This window comes from Stomoxys calcitrans, chromosome 4 (assembly GCF_963082655.1).
Source record: "Stomoxys calcitrans chromosome 4, idStoCalc2.1, whole genome shotgun sequence".
NCBI lineage: Eukaryota > Metazoa > Arthropoda > Insecta > Diptera > Muscidae > Stomoxys > Stomoxys calcitrans.
In genome coordinates, this window is record NC_081555.1 from 14219285 (window position 1) to 14236133 (window position 16849).

General features: G+C 36.4%; 2 protein-coding genes across 4 annotated transcripts; one reads left to right on the top strand and one right to left on the bottom strand.

Annotated features, from left to right (window-relative positions):
- Window positions 1-1618: 1618 nt before the first annotated feature.
- LOC106085774 (eukaryotic translation initiation factor 4H) lies at window positions 1619-13033 on the bottom strand. Of its 3 annotated transcripts, none has more exons than XM_013250186.2 (5): window positions 12929-13033; window positions 8263-8559; window positions 8036-8205; window positions 7093-7326; window positions 1619-3656 (listed from the first exon to the last, which is right to left on the bottom strand). In XM_013250186.2, the coding sequence occupies exons 1-5, from the start codon at window positions 12958-12960 to the stop codon at window positions 3496-3498; spliced, it is 894 nt and encodes a 297-aa protein (XP_013105640.1). In that variant the 5' UTR covers window positions 12961-13033; the 3' UTR covers window positions 1619-3495. The 3 variants fall into 3 exon arrangements, with proteins under 3 accessions (XP_013105640.1, XP_013105638.1, XP_013105639.1); XM_013250184.2 differs by having other exon boundaries at window positions 7958-8205; XM_013250185.2 differs by lacking the exon at window positions 12929-13033 and adding an exon at window positions 12739-12756 and having other exon boundaries at window positions 7958-8205.
- A 2326-nt stretch (window positions 13034-15359) lies between these two features.
- LOC106085764 (eukaryotic translation initiation factor 2 subunit 1) lies at window positions 15360-16826 on the top strand. Its single transcript, XM_013250170.2, has 2 exons — window positions 15360-16197; window positions 16259-16826. The coding sequence occupies exons 1-2, from the start codon at window positions 15503-15505 to the stop codon at window positions 16602-16604; spliced, it is 1041 nt and encodes a 346-aa protein (XP_013105624.2). The 5' UTR covers window positions 15360-15502; the 3' UTR covers window positions 16605-16826.
- Window positions 16827-16849: the final 23 nt, after the last annotated feature.

Below are 16849 nucleotides of genomic sequence, written 5' to 3' on the forward strand. Positions count from 1 at the left end.
TTTACAAATATTTGTACTTTTTCCTCGTATTGTTTTGGATAGGTTGGCAAATGGCGTTACCACTTCATGGCAAACAAACATAGAAACTTTTTTGCGTTTTATTTTGTGCCCTTTACAGTTTGTCTATTCAGTACTAAAATGAACGGCAGCAAATATATGATTTGGATGAGAGTGATTGCTGTTGTTGTAGCAGTTTGTTGTGTTCTATCTTTTGTCTGCTTGACCCAGGAACTCTGCGGCTAAGATGGGGTGCGTCCACAGGGATCTGGGTCTGAGTCGAGTGGGTTTGGCGGGGCAGTTTAACAGGTGACGTGTATCGTTCATCTTGTACGTCTGCATCAATCCTTGCTCTGTAGGAGTTGATGCGGCTGCATCTGCCGGAACATAATTGAGCCAGAACTACTGTGATTTGCCGGGGGAGCTCGATTTCTTTTCAGCTGCAATGAGATGCGGTCGTTCTCCTACATTCACGCGGTAGCCATTTACCGCATCTGCAACCGTATCTGCATGAATGGTGTACGTGATAGTGATTGTGATTGGTCATTGTGATTGTGGGTGTAAATCACAATAGGGAATCACAATAACACAATATACTACAGCCTCTCATAAAATAGCAATGTTGGAAGAATAATATATAAGAATAAAAACCATTAATATTTTGTATTTTTTTGACTTTTTATTATTTTATTTATTAATTTATTAAACATAAAATTAATTGTATGCATCTTTTTTTATTCAGTTGTTTTGTTTTGTTTTTATTATTATTATTTATTATTATTACTTTATCTTTATATTTACTTTAAGTATATTCAAATATACTTCTAAATATTTCTTTCTTTCTTTTTTGTTTTTTGTCTTCTTATACAAAAAGTAATTTTATGCAATATATAGTAAATTTTTCCTTTTTTATGCTTCTTAATTGAGTTTTTGTTTTTTTTTTTTGTATTCTTTACTTGTTTTATATTTTTAATTCTTACTCAGTTTTAGATTTTGTTTCTTTTTTGTGTTTTTATCTTTTTAAGTTCTTTTTTTTTTTTGTATAAACAAACAAAAATATCAAGTTTGAGGATTTTGATGTTTTTTTTGGAGGGGGTGATGAAAGACAAAGAGATTTTAATTGGTAAATTTAGAAAAAGAAATTGGTTGGTATATATAAAGTAGAAAATATAAAACAAAATATTGAAAACCAAACAAAATGTTGTGTTTTTTGATAAAAAAAAATGTAAAGCGTTTTCAAACAAGTTTTAACAAAACAAAATTTTTATAGTTAGTATATGTAATTAAGATGTATGTAGTAAAATGTAATAAAGATGACTCTCAAAGCTGTTAATATGGAGATTTTTCTTTGTTTTGTTAAGTTTTCAGTATGCGATTTAAAATCTACTTAAAATGATTTGTTAAAAAAAAAAAATAATAATAAAAGTATGAATAATAATAAAAGCAATAATAAAAAATCGGGGGTTTTTTGGGACCGTGAGATGAAAAAAGAAAAAATTTGAGAGAATTTATATGAATTTCAAAAAAAAGAAGAGATAAACGATTTTTTTCAGCCAGTTAAGGGCTGCCCAAGGAGAGTAGAGAGTGAAGAGCAGTTGTAAGTTCAATTATTTTTTTTTGATTTAAAAGGGATGTGGGGATTTCTTTTCGAAAGCCAGAGAGACTCAAGAAAAAATTTCCTCAGAAATTGGGAAAATTCAGCTAAAATTCTACTTAAGACGACTCTAGAGTTGTGGTAAAAAATCCTAAGATTAACGCCAGAATAGCTCAAATTTGAAAACAAAAAAAAAACGAAAAACTATTTTAAGGGGAAAGTTTATGTTTTCTAGGAGTTGTGATAAAATTCGTTATTAACCTCACTTTGGGGAAGGAAAAAAAATCAATTTTCTTTTCTATGGGTTTTTTTTTTGAATTTTACGCTAGAAGTGTTAGTTTAGGTTTTTCTTATATTTTGATTGCTTTTATTTTTTTTAAGGGGATTTTGGTGAAAGGGAAATGTTTTTCTTTGCTCTCGCTTAGAAGTTATATTGTGAATGAATTTCCTTTGTTTATTTTTTTCTTTCTTTCTTTTGTTTGCTTTGTTAAATTACAATATTTACCTTTTTGTTGTGTGTGTGTATGTGTGTGTGTATATTTAAATTAGTTTATCAGTATGTATATAATGTATGTATATAATGCAAAGTATATAAGTATATTATGTATTAAAGTTATATTTTAATTTTAAAAGTAGTTGTTTTTGTAGGTTTTTGTTGTTTTTTTTGTTTTTGTTTTAGCGCAATCTCTTTGTTTTTGCCTTCGATTTTCTTTAATAATAATATTGTTATTGTTGTTGTTAAGGTTTTGCTGTTATGGTTGTTGTTGTTGTTGTTCTTTGCTGCCCTTCTATAGTAGAAGAAGGATTAGTAGCTTTTTTTCCAAACTATGTAAAAATATGCGAAATAAAAGTTATGACCAACACTTTTCCGGTACCAGTTCTTACTTTGTTGTCACTCTCTATACCTTGGATTGGCTATGAATTTTGAATGTGTATATGTGTATGTCTATCTGTATAATTGTTATTTTTGTTTTTCAATTATTTTCTTTATTTCCAACAACACATAAAACCATAAAATTATTTAAAACTGTTTGTTTTTCTTAAATAAATTGATTTAAATTAATTTTTCCTTCAATTCTGGGGTTTTGTAAACAAAACTTTATACTATTCTCTTTGAGTAGTCCTCTCTCTTAGTCTCTTGTATAGTTTTAAGTTTTATGGTTTTTTTTTTTTTGGGGGGGGGGGGGGTTTTGGGAAAGGCCAAAAGAGGCAACAAGAAAGTTAAGCTTTATTCTTGTTGCTGCCAATGAACTCTGCCTCTTTTCACATACGAACAGTTAAGAATCAAGAGTTAAGGGCAAAAGGAAGGGGGGTCGTTTAGGGAATATGAAGTCATATATTTCTTAAATATATTTTGTATATAATGGATACTATACGTTTTGTTGTTTTTAAATAATTGCAAAAATGTTACTTATTCAGCTCTTCAACGTTGTTGTGGTTGTTTTCTTTCTCTCGATTAGTTTTTCTCTTTTTAAAAGCACTCTCTCTTATGTTCTCGTTCTGGTTCGTTCAAACGATAGATTTTAGTCCTTAGTATCTATCGCTCTTTATTATGCTTCTCCTCTTTTCTTTGTTTTTTGGTATTTCGCATAAAGTGTTGTTGGTTTTTATTTTTTGTTTATTCTCTGTTTAGCTGTTAGCTTACTTTGTTTTATAACTTTTGTTTTAATTCTTCGGGTTTTTGCATAGTTTTTTGTTTGTTTGTAGTAAATCGTTTATGTTTTTTTCTATATTTATCTCTCGCTCCCTATCTCTTTTCATACTTTTTTTTTTAATTTGCATATAATCCTCTCTTAATGGTTTGTTGTTTCTGCTTAGATTGATTATTTTCTCATTGAAAAATAGTTAAAAATGTTTTTGTTTGCTGTATATATCTTTCGCTTCTTAGTATTCTTTGAATGCATTTAATTGTCTTCCTCCTGCGCTGCGGCTTCATCTTTGAGTTTTTCTTCGCGTGGTTTGGCATTGCCAAATATAGCAGCAGCCTGCTTTGTCTCCGCAAGGCCATTAATGGGTGCGGCTACGGTACGGGGTTTCAATTGAAGTCGGGGTCTCTCGCTGTCATCTGTAAAATAACAAAAACACCATAAAATTGAGTTATAAAGAAAAGTACAAGATAACGAAAAATTAGTGAAAGTTTAGAATAAGTTGAAAACCAACTTAAAGAAAGTTGGAAAGAGTAAAGGGTAGTTTTTCATCTATTCCAAATCTTGTTAAAAATGATCAAACGTTCACTGACCCGCTTGATAAGGCTAATCTGTTGGCTGATATATTTGCAGGGAACTCTTCCCTGCCGGATAGCAATCAACCACCCTCTCATTCGAGAATCTATCTGGCGTCATGCCCCAAATATTTTTTCGAACTCGTGGAGTTAAAAGGGTTCTCGAGAATCTAGACGTAAATAAATCCCGGACCCGGATGGCATATCAACACTTGTCTTACTTAAATGTTCTTCGACGCTCGCTCGTCCATTACGCAATCTTTTCAACCTTGCCTATCGTGCGGGAGTCTTCCCGGCGCGTTGGAAGGTTGCGAACGTTTAGCCAATACACAAGAAGAGTAAGGCAAACAACCCTGCGAACTATCGGCCAAAGATTTAGAGGGCTACCCGAACTCGCTGTGCTAAATTTCATTGAAATAGGATGAAAAATGCTCCTTTTATAGGCTCTTTACATAATATCGGAAGATCGGTATATATGGCAGCTATATCCAAATATGGTCCGATCTGTACCACATGTGACAGGAATGGGAAGGGGTCTACCAGAACACACTGTGCCAAATTTCAAAGAATTCGGGTAATAAATGGATCTTTTATGGCCTCAAAATCCTATATCCGGAGATCAGGTGGTTGGTTCTATAGGGCAGCTATATCCAAATATAGTCCGATGTGAATCGAACTTCACAGAAATGAATAGGGGTCTACCAAAACTCACTGTGCCAAATTTCATCGAAATCGGATGAAAAATTACCAATTTATTGCCTCCAGACTTTAAGTCTGGGGATCGGTTATATATAACTAAAATACGACTTTATGAGAAGATAAGGTCAGGTTTATATACAAAGAATACGAAATCATCAAAGATTGTTTGGAAAATTTTTTAATACCTACGATATACCCAGCTTTTGGGTATGTATAAATGGGTAAACACCCGGTTATTTACCCAATTTACCGGGTACCCATGAACATTCCAATAAGAAATAGTGGCAAACTTCTCACATATTTATGAGTGCTTTCCGATTCAAGTTTTACGCTCAATGATAAGGAGCCTCCTTTTTTTATGGTCAAGTACGAACGGCATGCCACAGAGCGACACCTTTATGTTGAGAAATTATTACATGGCTGCCATACCAAATGGTACAGTACCTCACAAATGTGGCCAGCATTATTATGAATTATGCAGCATAGTTACACGCATCAAAATACAACGGCTGCGTTGGCTAAGTCATGTTGTCAGAATGGATGAAGAAGCTCTAGCAAAGAAGTCTTTTAAAAGCAAACACGGTGGTACACGCAAACCGGGAAGACCAAAAGCCCGCAATCCCATGGCAGCCGGTTGTACGTACCGGATTGACCCGATGAAATCCTTCATCGGCAAGGGCTGCCGCCTCAGTGTACAACACACTGCTACAACAACAACAACAACCAAAAGCCCGATGGAAAGATCAAGTGGTGGGAGACACCTCGAAACTTGGTGTCAAAGATTTTAGAATGAGCGCAGAAGATCGAGTCGCTTGGAACGCTATTCTACGTTCGGCTAGTGGAACAAATATTCTGCCATAGGCAATTAAAGTATAGTAAAAGTGTAGGTCGGTTGGGATTGTAAATGGTCCAAATTGGTCCATGTTTTGATGTAGCTGCCATATTCTAAACCGATTTGGCTGAAATTTTGCACATGTTATTTTGGTATTACTTCCGACAACTGTGCCAGGTATGGTCTAAATCGGTTGATAATCTGATATAGCTGCCATATAAACCGACCTTGGATCTTGACTTCTAGAGCTTCTAGAGGGCATAAATCTTATCCGATTTGGCTGAAATTTTGCATAAAGTGTTCTGGTATGACTCCCAACAACTGTGCCAAGTATGATATAGTCCCCATATAAACCAATCTACCGATTAGACTTCTTAAACCTTTGGAGGCCGCAATTCCTATCTGATTTGCCTGAAATTTTGCATGACTTGTTTCGTTGTGACTTCCAACAATGGTGCTAAGTATTGTTTAAATCGGCACATAACCTGATATAGCTGCCATATAAACCGATCGTGGGTCTTCAACTTCTTGAGCTTCTAGATGTCGAAATTTGGCCATGTCGGCCGGGATCTACGACCTACACTAATAAGAAGTATTTGCGCAAAATTTCAAGCGCCTAGCTTTACTCCTTCGAAAGTTAGCGTGCTTTCGACAGAGGGACGGACGAGCGGAAAGACGGACGGACATGGCTAGATCGACTTAAAATGTCACTACGATCAAGAATATATTTATGGGGTCTTAGACGCATATTTCGAGGTGTTACAAACGGAATGACGAAATTACTATACCCACATCCTATGGTGGAGGGTATAAAAATGGTGAAAACCTTGGGGGCGACATAGTCCAAGTTAAGGGACTGGCTCGTATGTAACACTGTGGAACAGTGAACCGTTCGGTAGGATGACGAAAATCTTATGGGGATATCTGGATCGTGAGAAGACGAGACTAATACCGAGAGGAAGTAAGATGGAGATCAGTATAGCTTCCGGTATCATTATGGGACACATGCAGAATAAGTGCAGCAAGGATAGCACCAACAACAACATGTGTAGAGCTTGTGGGAAAGATGACGTCTAGAGCATTTCCTATGTCATTGCCCAGCTTTCGCGGCTAACAGACTAAGCCACTTAGGTGAGGACATTCTGTTGTTGTGGTTTTTGTAGCAGTGTGTACAACACTGAGCGCTGCCGCCTCCGTTACGCACAACCGGCTGTAGAGGACACTCTACAGGACTTAAACAAACTTAGTGATGCAAAATGGAGAACTATTAGGGATTTTGGAGGCCACCGTGGCGCAGAGGATAGCATGTCCGCCTATAACGCCGAACTTCTGGGTTAAAATCCCGGCGTGAACATCAGAAAAATATTCAACGGTGCTTATCCCCTTACAAATGCGGGCAACTTTGTGAGGTATCCTGCCATGTTAAAACTTCTCCACTAAATGGTGTTGCTATGCGACACGCCTTACAGATTCAGCATAAAAAGAGGCTCCTTATCAATGAGCTTAAAACTTAAATCGGACTGCACACATCGATATGAAAGAAATAAAGGAAGACATCAAGATGTGGTGTTAGAAATTGACAAAAAAAATCATACAAGACTGAAGCTCTGGGAGAAATTTTCTTCGTTCGGCCCTAGCAACATATTGCACATCTTGAAACAACAACAAAAATTATGATAAATTTTCTATAGAAATAAAAGTTTTTGTATATTGAATTTGAACGATGAGATATAATAACTTATATCTTACCTATACTACCTAGTGGTGCCACCGACGATGGACGATCATTATTGTAATGACGCTCCCCGCGTTCACCACGATCGCCACCACGATTTCTGCTGAAATTGTTGTAGCGATCATTGCCTCCATCTCGACTGTTGCCTCCATAGCTTCCTTCACGCTGATTACGATCTTGATGATTGCGATCATTGTAACGGTCGTCATTATTGAAATTTCCATAACGTCCACGTGCTGCAGGGCGGTCTATTAAATATTAAAAAAAAAAAACAAAGAAATATAAAATTAAAGTATACACACAATGAGAAGACTACAGAAAGACTATTAGTATTTTTCTTTGGGATGGAAGACAAGGAAGTTCGGGGTGTTTTCATTACAAAACAATTTTAGCAAGTTTTGCATTTCTCTACTTCTTTTATAATCCATACTATAAACTAAAAATCAATTTAGAAGAATAATGAAAACACTCCAACCATCAGGAATGGTAACTAAAGTAGATTTTCAGAGTGCAAATTCGCATGGAAAGTGCAACAATTGTTGTTGAGGTGAATAAGAAGTTTGTGTGATTTTGAATTTTCGTTGGGATTAAGGTGGAGGAGGATTACTACAAGCGGTTGAATTTTGTGATTTTGAAAAGTTCATCTCGTTTTTGTTTTGTTCATGCATTCACTTGATTGTTGTTCATAGTAAAGCCAAATTTTGAAAAGGCAAATATACTGGGGAGTTTTGTTTCTAACAGCTAAAACAAGAAAGAAGAGAAATTGAAAAATGCAACATCAACATAAGAGGTGTGCAGCAATTTTGCCAACTACAGAAAACAAAAGAGTGTTGTGTGAAATTCTTGGTAGTTAAATATAAGACGTGCTTATAAATTTACCGGAATATCCTCTATTCATACCACCGCCGCCTCCACGATTTCTATCATTGTGACCACCATGATTATCATTGTACGAACCTCTGTTATCACGATCGCCACGATCGTGGCCTCTATCGCCGCCACGATCACCACCGCGATCCATACCACGATTACCTCCACCACCGCCGCCGCCGCCACCGCGGTTGTTGAAGTTTTGATGGCCTCCTTGCCTGGGAGGGCCACGTTTGTTGAAACCGCCGCCACCACCGCTGGAAAACAAAAATGTTTATTCAGGGGTAATTTTGCAAAAACAGTATTTCTTTTACCGATCGTTTTTCCTGCGTTCGGCAATGTCAATTCGCAACGGCGCTCCGTTATCGTCCACATTTATTAGACCATCGCGACGTAAGACATCTTCCAGAGTTTCCAATGAATCAAATTCGACATAGCAAAATCCTTTGAACACATCCGTTACACGATCGTTAACCAAACGTACACTCTTCACCTCAATACCTTGGCACTGGAAAATTTTAACGACATCTCCTTGCACCAAGCGTTGGGGTAAATTGCCCACATAGGCAATGTATGGGGGTTCGGTTGGTAGCTGCTTGCCACCATAACTCCTGAGAAAGAAAGTGAAAATTACGGGTGAATTGAACAAAAAATTAATAGGAAACGGATACAAATATGTATACAATGATAAAAAGTACGGAAGACAATAGCAAAAACAATAAAAGATAATAAGAAATTAAACAATTGGAAATATAACAAAAAAAAAATAAAAACAAAAAAATAATAAAAAAAAATTAAAAAAAAAATTAAAAAATAAAAAAATAAAAAAAAAATAAAAAAAATAAAAAAATAATAAAAAAAATAAAAAAATAATAAAAAAAATAAAAAAATAAAAAAAAAATTATTAAAATTGTAAAAAATATAAAAAATGAGAAATTAGAACATCATATACAAATACAAAAAATAAAAAAAATATTTTTGCAAATTAGTTCTTTAGGCATTAGGCAAAACAATGCTTTTAGATTAAATTTTTTATGCGAATTTCTTCTCGATATTTCGATTGACATCGTCAATCATCGGCAGGAGATCTGTTACATGGATAAAAAAAAACGTATTTTACATCACGGAATACAAAAACACAAAATTTGTATTCATATTAATCTAGCTGGACTGGGCCCGCTCCGCTGTGCCCTCTTTTACTTTTTATTTAACAAAATTTTCCTTGCAATATTTATTTTCGACAATTAAATTATTAATTAAATAGTGAAATACCATGCTACGGAAATAGTAAGTTTAACAATTTAAGTGCCTTTATCTGAATCCCATATGATCTTTATTGGTCTACGAATGTAAGGTGTAATCCAGTCTTAAAATTCTTTATTTCAGCCCGATATTCTCATGATGTCTGATTTGGGAGTGTTTTCGGGAGTGAGGTGGTCCCCCAGACACTTGGCCCTGAAAAAATATCAGCATCGTGCTCTTCTCTCAAATACCATTTATTTTAACACCATATTGCCATTGGTTTTGAGAGGAGTTTACAGGATGAGGCGTCCCCCAAACACATGGTCCCAAAATTGGTTATCAAATTTGTTTTCCAATCTCAAATACCTTTCATTTGAGCTACATATTGGCATGGGTGGCAAATTTTTACCCTTTGGGGGTTTTTGGGGAAAGAGCGGTGCCCCAAATACATGGTCCCACAGTTGGATATTAGTATTCAACTCCCATATACCTTAATTTGAGCCCCATATTGCGATGGTGAGTAAATAATTGCTGTTTGTGGTCTATTTTGGAAAAGGGGTAGACCCCCAGAAAATTGGTCCCAAAAGTGGGTATCAATTTCATATGAGTCCCACATTGACATGGTCGGTAAATATGCTCGATTTAGGGGTCTTTTGGGGAGTGGGGTGGTCCCACAAACACTAAGTCCTGAAATAATATCAGCCACATGCTCTATTCTCATGATCCATATATCATTTATTTGAACCCCATATTGCAATTGGCCTCAAAATTGGATATCACATTCGTTTTCTAGTCTCAAATACCATTCACCTAAACCACTTATTGGAAAAGCCAGCAAATATGTCCGGTTTAGGTTATGGGCCCTAAAAACTATGAATATTGACCTCCACAGTCTTGAAGACCCAAATTGTCTTGGTGAGCAAATACGTCCTACTTGGGGGTTGTTCTGTTTGTGGGACATCCCCTAGACAGTTGGTCCCGAATTTTGATGTCAGATTCACGGTCTATTTCCAAATACCTGTCATTTGAGCCCCATTTTTACATAGTCGGCAAACATGTCAGGTTTGAGGGGTGTTTTGGGGGATGGGGTGGCCGCTCAGTGAGTTGGCTTTGAAAATATATATCAGATTCGTGTTCTACTCTAAAATACCTCTTATTTGAGCCTCATATTGCAATGGTCAGCAAATACTTCCTATTTGGGTGGCCCCATAGACACTTTTTCCGAACATTGATATCAGATTCGCGCTTTACTTCCAAAGACCTTTCATTTGAGCCTCATATTGCTATGGCCGTAAATTTGTCTTCTTTGGGGGATGATGTTCTCGGGGATGGGTGGCCCCCCAAACATTTGGTCCCACATCTGGATATCGGATTCGTATTCTACACTATGTATGATTTGTGTGATACTGGTCTTTAGTTTTTAACTGTTGTATCGACATATGCTTTTGAGCATACGACGGTTGCGTCTCCGTTACATTTTATATTCAGCCCAATTCTGAAAACTCCCTGGGAATTAATTAATCCCTCGAATAAAATCCTGCTATTCTGAATGAATGGGGAGAGAAAAAATTTGAGAGAGGGAATTTCGAATTTTTGAAAACAGCTGTTTTGCGTCAGCTGTTTTATTTTGGCTAAACATTTGACTATTATTTATTGGAAGAAAAAAAGAACATAAAATGGAAAAATTAGCAAAAAGGAGTTATAAAGGTGGTTGAAGAGGTTTACAAACATGTTTAGTGTTGCTTTTGTAATGTTTGTTTTAATTTGTGTATAGTAATAGTGCACAATTATGGCCAGCTGCTTGTTACGATATTTGTGTTGTGATAACAACTTTCCGTCTTCATCCAACAATCGTTGGCTAAACCGCTTTCAGATGCTTCCAGAGTGGTCTGGTGGACGTTGGCGTTATCCATTGCTAAAAGGAGTTGCAAATGCAAATTTTGCCCATGAACATTCCCCTAAGGAACAGGGGCAAACTTCTCACATACAAATGAGTCGGACTGCACTCATTCAAGTTTAAGCTCAATGATAAGGGGCCTCCTTTTTGTGGCAGAGTCCGAACGTCGTGCCGCTGTGCGACACCTCTTTGGAGAGAAGTTTTACATGGCATAGTACCTCACAAATGTTGCCAGCATTAGGAGGGGAAAACCACCGTTGAAAATTTTTTCTGATGGTCTCGCCAGGATTCAAACGCAGGCGTTCAGCGTCATAGGCGGACATGCTAACCTCTGCGCTACGGTGGCCTCCTCATTCATCATCACTGAACTTAAATATATTGTAAGCCGGTCATCAATTACTCTCCCACATATAAAATGTATATCTCTAAAAACCTCCTGATCCCCACAAGCTTTATTTTATTCCATATCAAGTCAATTAATAAAGTCTTTAGAACCCTTAGTATGCAAATGACATTTGTTTCCAGCATTTGTTTCATTCATATCAATAGTGACCTAGACCAATATTTCAAAATAAACAATTTTCCAATAAGAAACTTGTACAAATGTTCCTTCATATATAAACATATACAAAAACAAAAGTTCACTCCACGTGCCAAACAAAACATTAGATTCACTTTGGACGCGTGCCCAGCATAGTACCCAAATTTTTGATAGCAACCCAAGTTATACATATGCCTATACGTAGTAGGTAAACCACAAACACCAGCACAATTTCAATACTTTGTCTTATCGCAAATAAATGACATGCATGTCGTGTGGCATTTCATTCAATATCCGCTCCATTATATAATATATATAAAGAAAAAGGGACTTCCCTTCAATAGTCAAGACAAAGTGAGTTAAACGTTCACTGTTGGAAACTTTCATAATTGACAAAAATCTTATACCCAAATCCCCACATTTTTCGATTGAAAGAGGCTCGACATTGTCGACGCCGTTTCCGAACCCATTCATCGTCCAGCTAGCTATACGTCATTAGGGAACAATAATCTGAGTACAAAAATAAGACGTCCACATACACCACCAACACTTATCATCATCATCTTCATCGTATATATATATATATATGACTATGTGTATGTATGTATCATTAGAGTAAAGCTGAGGGCGGAGGGATAGCGGCTACAACAAATGCCCCAATAAAAGGCAAAGGTGGGAAAGAGAAGACCCTGTGGAAGAAACGACGTAAGCGCTACAAATGATGTGAACTTTGCATGGCGAATATTTTGGCAACAGCGTCGTTAGCAGCCATAGTCGGCTGAGCTGTTGCCGCCAGCAGAATTTAATAGAACACATTTTTCTTATGCCGCACTCGCCGCGCTATCGTACTTTGACATTTCCCACCCCACCAAAAATCACCTGAAAACCCCTTGAAACCGATCACATTTCTCCCTCTGACCCCATGTTAGTGTGATGACCTGTCCCTGTCGAAACTTTAAAACACTTCCTCATCGGAAAAGCTTCCATTATAAATTTTCCATGAATGCTTCTTCATCGAATCATTTTAGCTATTTGCTTGTGCCAGTCGTGCAATGAAGAGGTATCATCTCTTATGGGGCGAAAAAATCACACGCACACCAACACACTCACATGCTTATATACACCCAAACACACTACACACAGAAATTCACCAATTTTTTCTCAACGTTTTCTCACTATTATTTGTTCATTTCTTTACAAATTTTTATATATACCATCGAACTTAAGTCCAAAATATGCAATTTATTGTTATTTGACACAGATTGATTTGTTAAACACACAAAAAACACACACAAATTACCTAGAATTTTCAAAACCACCTCTTCCAGCCATGTTTTATTTTTTATGTCTCGCCGCGTTTGTCTCTGTCTAACCATCCAATAGCGGCGAATTCCTGCTTCTTCTTCTTCTTACCAGCGTAACTATGTTGTGGTCCTTGTCTATCCTGGGTAGCGGCATTATGGCATTATATTAATCAAAACAAATGGTTTTTTTCTGACAAGAAACTTACACCCCCTTTACACTATTAGAATGAATAAAACCATGTTTCCACTTTGGGCAAATCTAGATTTGCGACGAGATTTCGGAAATCTCGTGTTTTGCAACGAGGTTTTCCATACATTTTCAATGTGAGCACATCTACTTATTTGAGGATATTTAAAGCAATCTACTTCCAAATTCAAATGCAACACTGCGTTTGCATTAAATAACAAACGCAAAAATTTAGTCTCGCCTTGGCGCTTCTTTGAGAACATAAGTTTATTTATAACAAAACAAGGGTTTTTGTGTTCTATTTGCAATAGAAACATATTACTCTATGGTCTGCAGCCGTCCAATATCCGATTGTATTAATAAATTTCACTAAATAATCATTATATGTATATATTATAAATATATATTATAATTAATAAAAATTAACATAAAACGCTGTTCAATGTAACATTTGACGGAAAATCAAAACAAAAGAATTTTCAAAACCACCATGTTTTATTTTTATTTATCGCCGCGTTTGTCTTTTCTCACCATCTAAAAGCGGCGAATTCCTGCTTCTTCTTCTTACCTGCACAACTATGTAGTGGTCCTTGTCTATCCTGAGTAGCGACATTATTGCATTAAACTAATCAAAACAAACGAATTTTTCTGACAAGAAACATACACCGGCTTTACACTATTAAAATGAATCAAAACTCAGGATTCACTGAATAAGGTTAAGCCAAGCGATCAGCCGATATACTTTTTTTTTAATATTTGGCAGTACTTGGCATTGAGGATGTCAACTTGTTCTCTTTTTACATTCATTCTTTGTTTACGTTTTCTCCTATATGATGACATTTTCAATCGTCAGATTTGACATCCTTAATGATGTTTATGGGGCCTATCCACTTTGTGTTTTGCATGTGACCTAACCTTCTATTAGTGAATCCTGATCAAAACTAAAGAGCATGTTAAAAAATCGTATACAATTATAAAATACTTTTGCAAATGTAAATAAAGGCCGATACACAGCTCTAATGCATTATTGGTTCCCATGAGCAATGCATTGTCACATCCTAAGCGAAATTATCGATTTGCTTTGTATTACAGTGTGACATTGGTGATTTATTCGGCTTCATTGAAAGAAAACTAATGCTTTGATAATAGGGGTGTTTTATTTACCCCTTAAGCGGATTTTCTAGCTTAGTTTATATGGAGAAAAATGCAATCCCCGATTAGCGAAGCGGGGATGTGTGTCAGTGCTGCCCATGTTAAAGTACGAAGCCAAGGTGGATTTAAAAAGGTGGTCTCACACGAATTGCTGCTAACAGCCGGCCAGGTATTAGGATGACCGATTTTTGTTTCCATTCTCTTTGTTGTTATCTTCCTTTTCGCATATTATGTACTCATGTACGCATACACACACTCACACAAATTTTTGTGTGTGTGTTGGCAAAACGTCGATCAGCTTGATGACAACATCGCGGATTGCACCATATGTTTTGTGGCTGTTGTACAATTGAGACCACCTTTGATTGTTTCGCCAAGGGGTTTGGGAGATTATCTAACATCAATTGAATTTGGGCTCTAGTGTAAACATGATTTAATGTTTTGTTTGAATAAAAGTGTTGCCACATTTGCTCAATCACATAAAACTCAGGATTTACTGAATAAGGTTAAGCCGAGCGATCAGCCGACATAATTTTTTTTTTAATTTTTGACAGTATTCGGAATTTAGGGTGTAAATTTTGTCTCTTTTTACATTCATTTTTTGTTTAAGTTTTCTCCTATTTGATGACATTTTCAATCGGCCTATCCATTTTATGTTTTCGCAAGTGACCTAACCTTCTATTAGTGAATCCGGCATAAGACATCCAACATATAAAGATGCAGTATATCAATTGCTCCTTTTGGATGCCTTTGGTCAAAATGGACCAAATCTTTTTTTAGCGATTTTTCTAAAATTGGACATTAAACTGTAATTTTGCATCAGTGAGCCCTTTAATATATATATTCATGGATTAAATAATTCCGCACAAAAACTGGGCTAATGTATGTGTACTTTTTCTAGATTATGCGATAGTGCTTCCATCTCAATAAATACAATGCCATCTATGAGTTTAATATTATGTCTAATCGACTTTTTCAAATGCCGTATCTTTACGTGTTGTGTGTCTTTGCATAAGACTCGTTGTGTAAAGTTACCATTATGAACAATTTAAACTATGGGAAAGGAAATGTCAAAAATTTTGACACTTTTAATCGCACTGTTCTTTTTCATCGGAATCGCCCCGTAAATTGTACACGTTTTGGTTAATTTTAGTGAAATTTGACTGCAAATTCCAAAAAATAACAGCAATTGCGTCAGAAATTGGGAGAAAATCTTTGATCATTTGCAAAAATGGCGTTAACATCACGATTTTATAGTACAAAATATCCCGAAGTGGAAGATGTCGTCATGGTCAATGTCCTCTCGATTGCTGAAATGGGAGCCTATGTGCATTTGCTGGAATACAACAACATCGAGGGCATGATTTTACTCTCTGAATTATCCAGACGTCGTATTCGTTCCATTAACAAATTGATCCGTGTTGGCAAAACCGAACCGGTCGTAGTCATACGTGTGGACAAAGAAAAAGGTTATATTGATCTGTCAAAAAGACGTGTGTCACCGGAAGATGTGGAAAAGTGTACCGAGCGTTTTTCCAAAGCCAAAGCCGTCGATCTATTATTGCGTCATGTAGGCAATCTATTGGGTTATGAGTCCAGTGAGCAGTTGGAAGAGTTGTACCAAAAGACAGCTTGGCATTTCGAAAAGAAATACAACAGCAAATCTGCCGCCTATGACATTTTCAAACAATCGGTGCAAGATCCGACAGTATTTGATGAGTGTGACTTGGACCAACACACAAAAGAAATCCTGCTGATTAATGTGAAACGTAAATTGGTGTCGCCCACAGTGAAAATACGCTCGGACATTGAGTGTTCCTGCTATGGTTATGAGGGCATTGATGCCGTAAAGGCTGCCTTGAACAAAGGTCTGGAATTAAGCAACGAGGAATTGCCCATCCGCATTAATTTGATTGCGCCGCCACTGTAAGCTTTGCATTCAGTTTTCAAAGGATTTTTTATTTATTTATATGTCTTATTTTCGTAGTTATGTGATGACCACCTCAACCACTAAGAAGGCCGAAGGTTTGAAAATTCTTGAACAAGCTATCGATGCCATTAAGGACAAAATCCATGAAAGTGGAGGTGAATTCAAGGTTATTATGCCACCCAAACTGGTAACTGCCATTGATGAGGCTGAACTGGCTCGCCGCTTGCAAAAGGCCGAAGCTGAAAATGCTGAAGTGGGCGGTGACGATGATGAGGAGGAAGAAGATGACCAAGAGGGCATGTCTTTCGATCCAGAAAAGGAGTCCATTAACAACAAAGCTGGCCGCTCAGTCAAAAGCAATGACGAAGACGATGATGAGGAAGACGATGAAGATGATGAATAGATTTTGTGGACACCGCCGTTTTTGTAGCAAAAATAAGACAATTGTTTCATTAGAATTCAGCAATTGCCAACTCTCATTAAAGTTTCTTATTGGTGGCGCAAACGCTTTTATTTTTACTTTGTATACAGTTTCCATAGATTTTATACAAGACATTCATGCAACATGATCTTGCTTTTCTTTTGTACATTTATCAAAATAAAAGAGGAAAGAAGTCAAAAAGTATTCCAAATTGAGTAAACAATTTT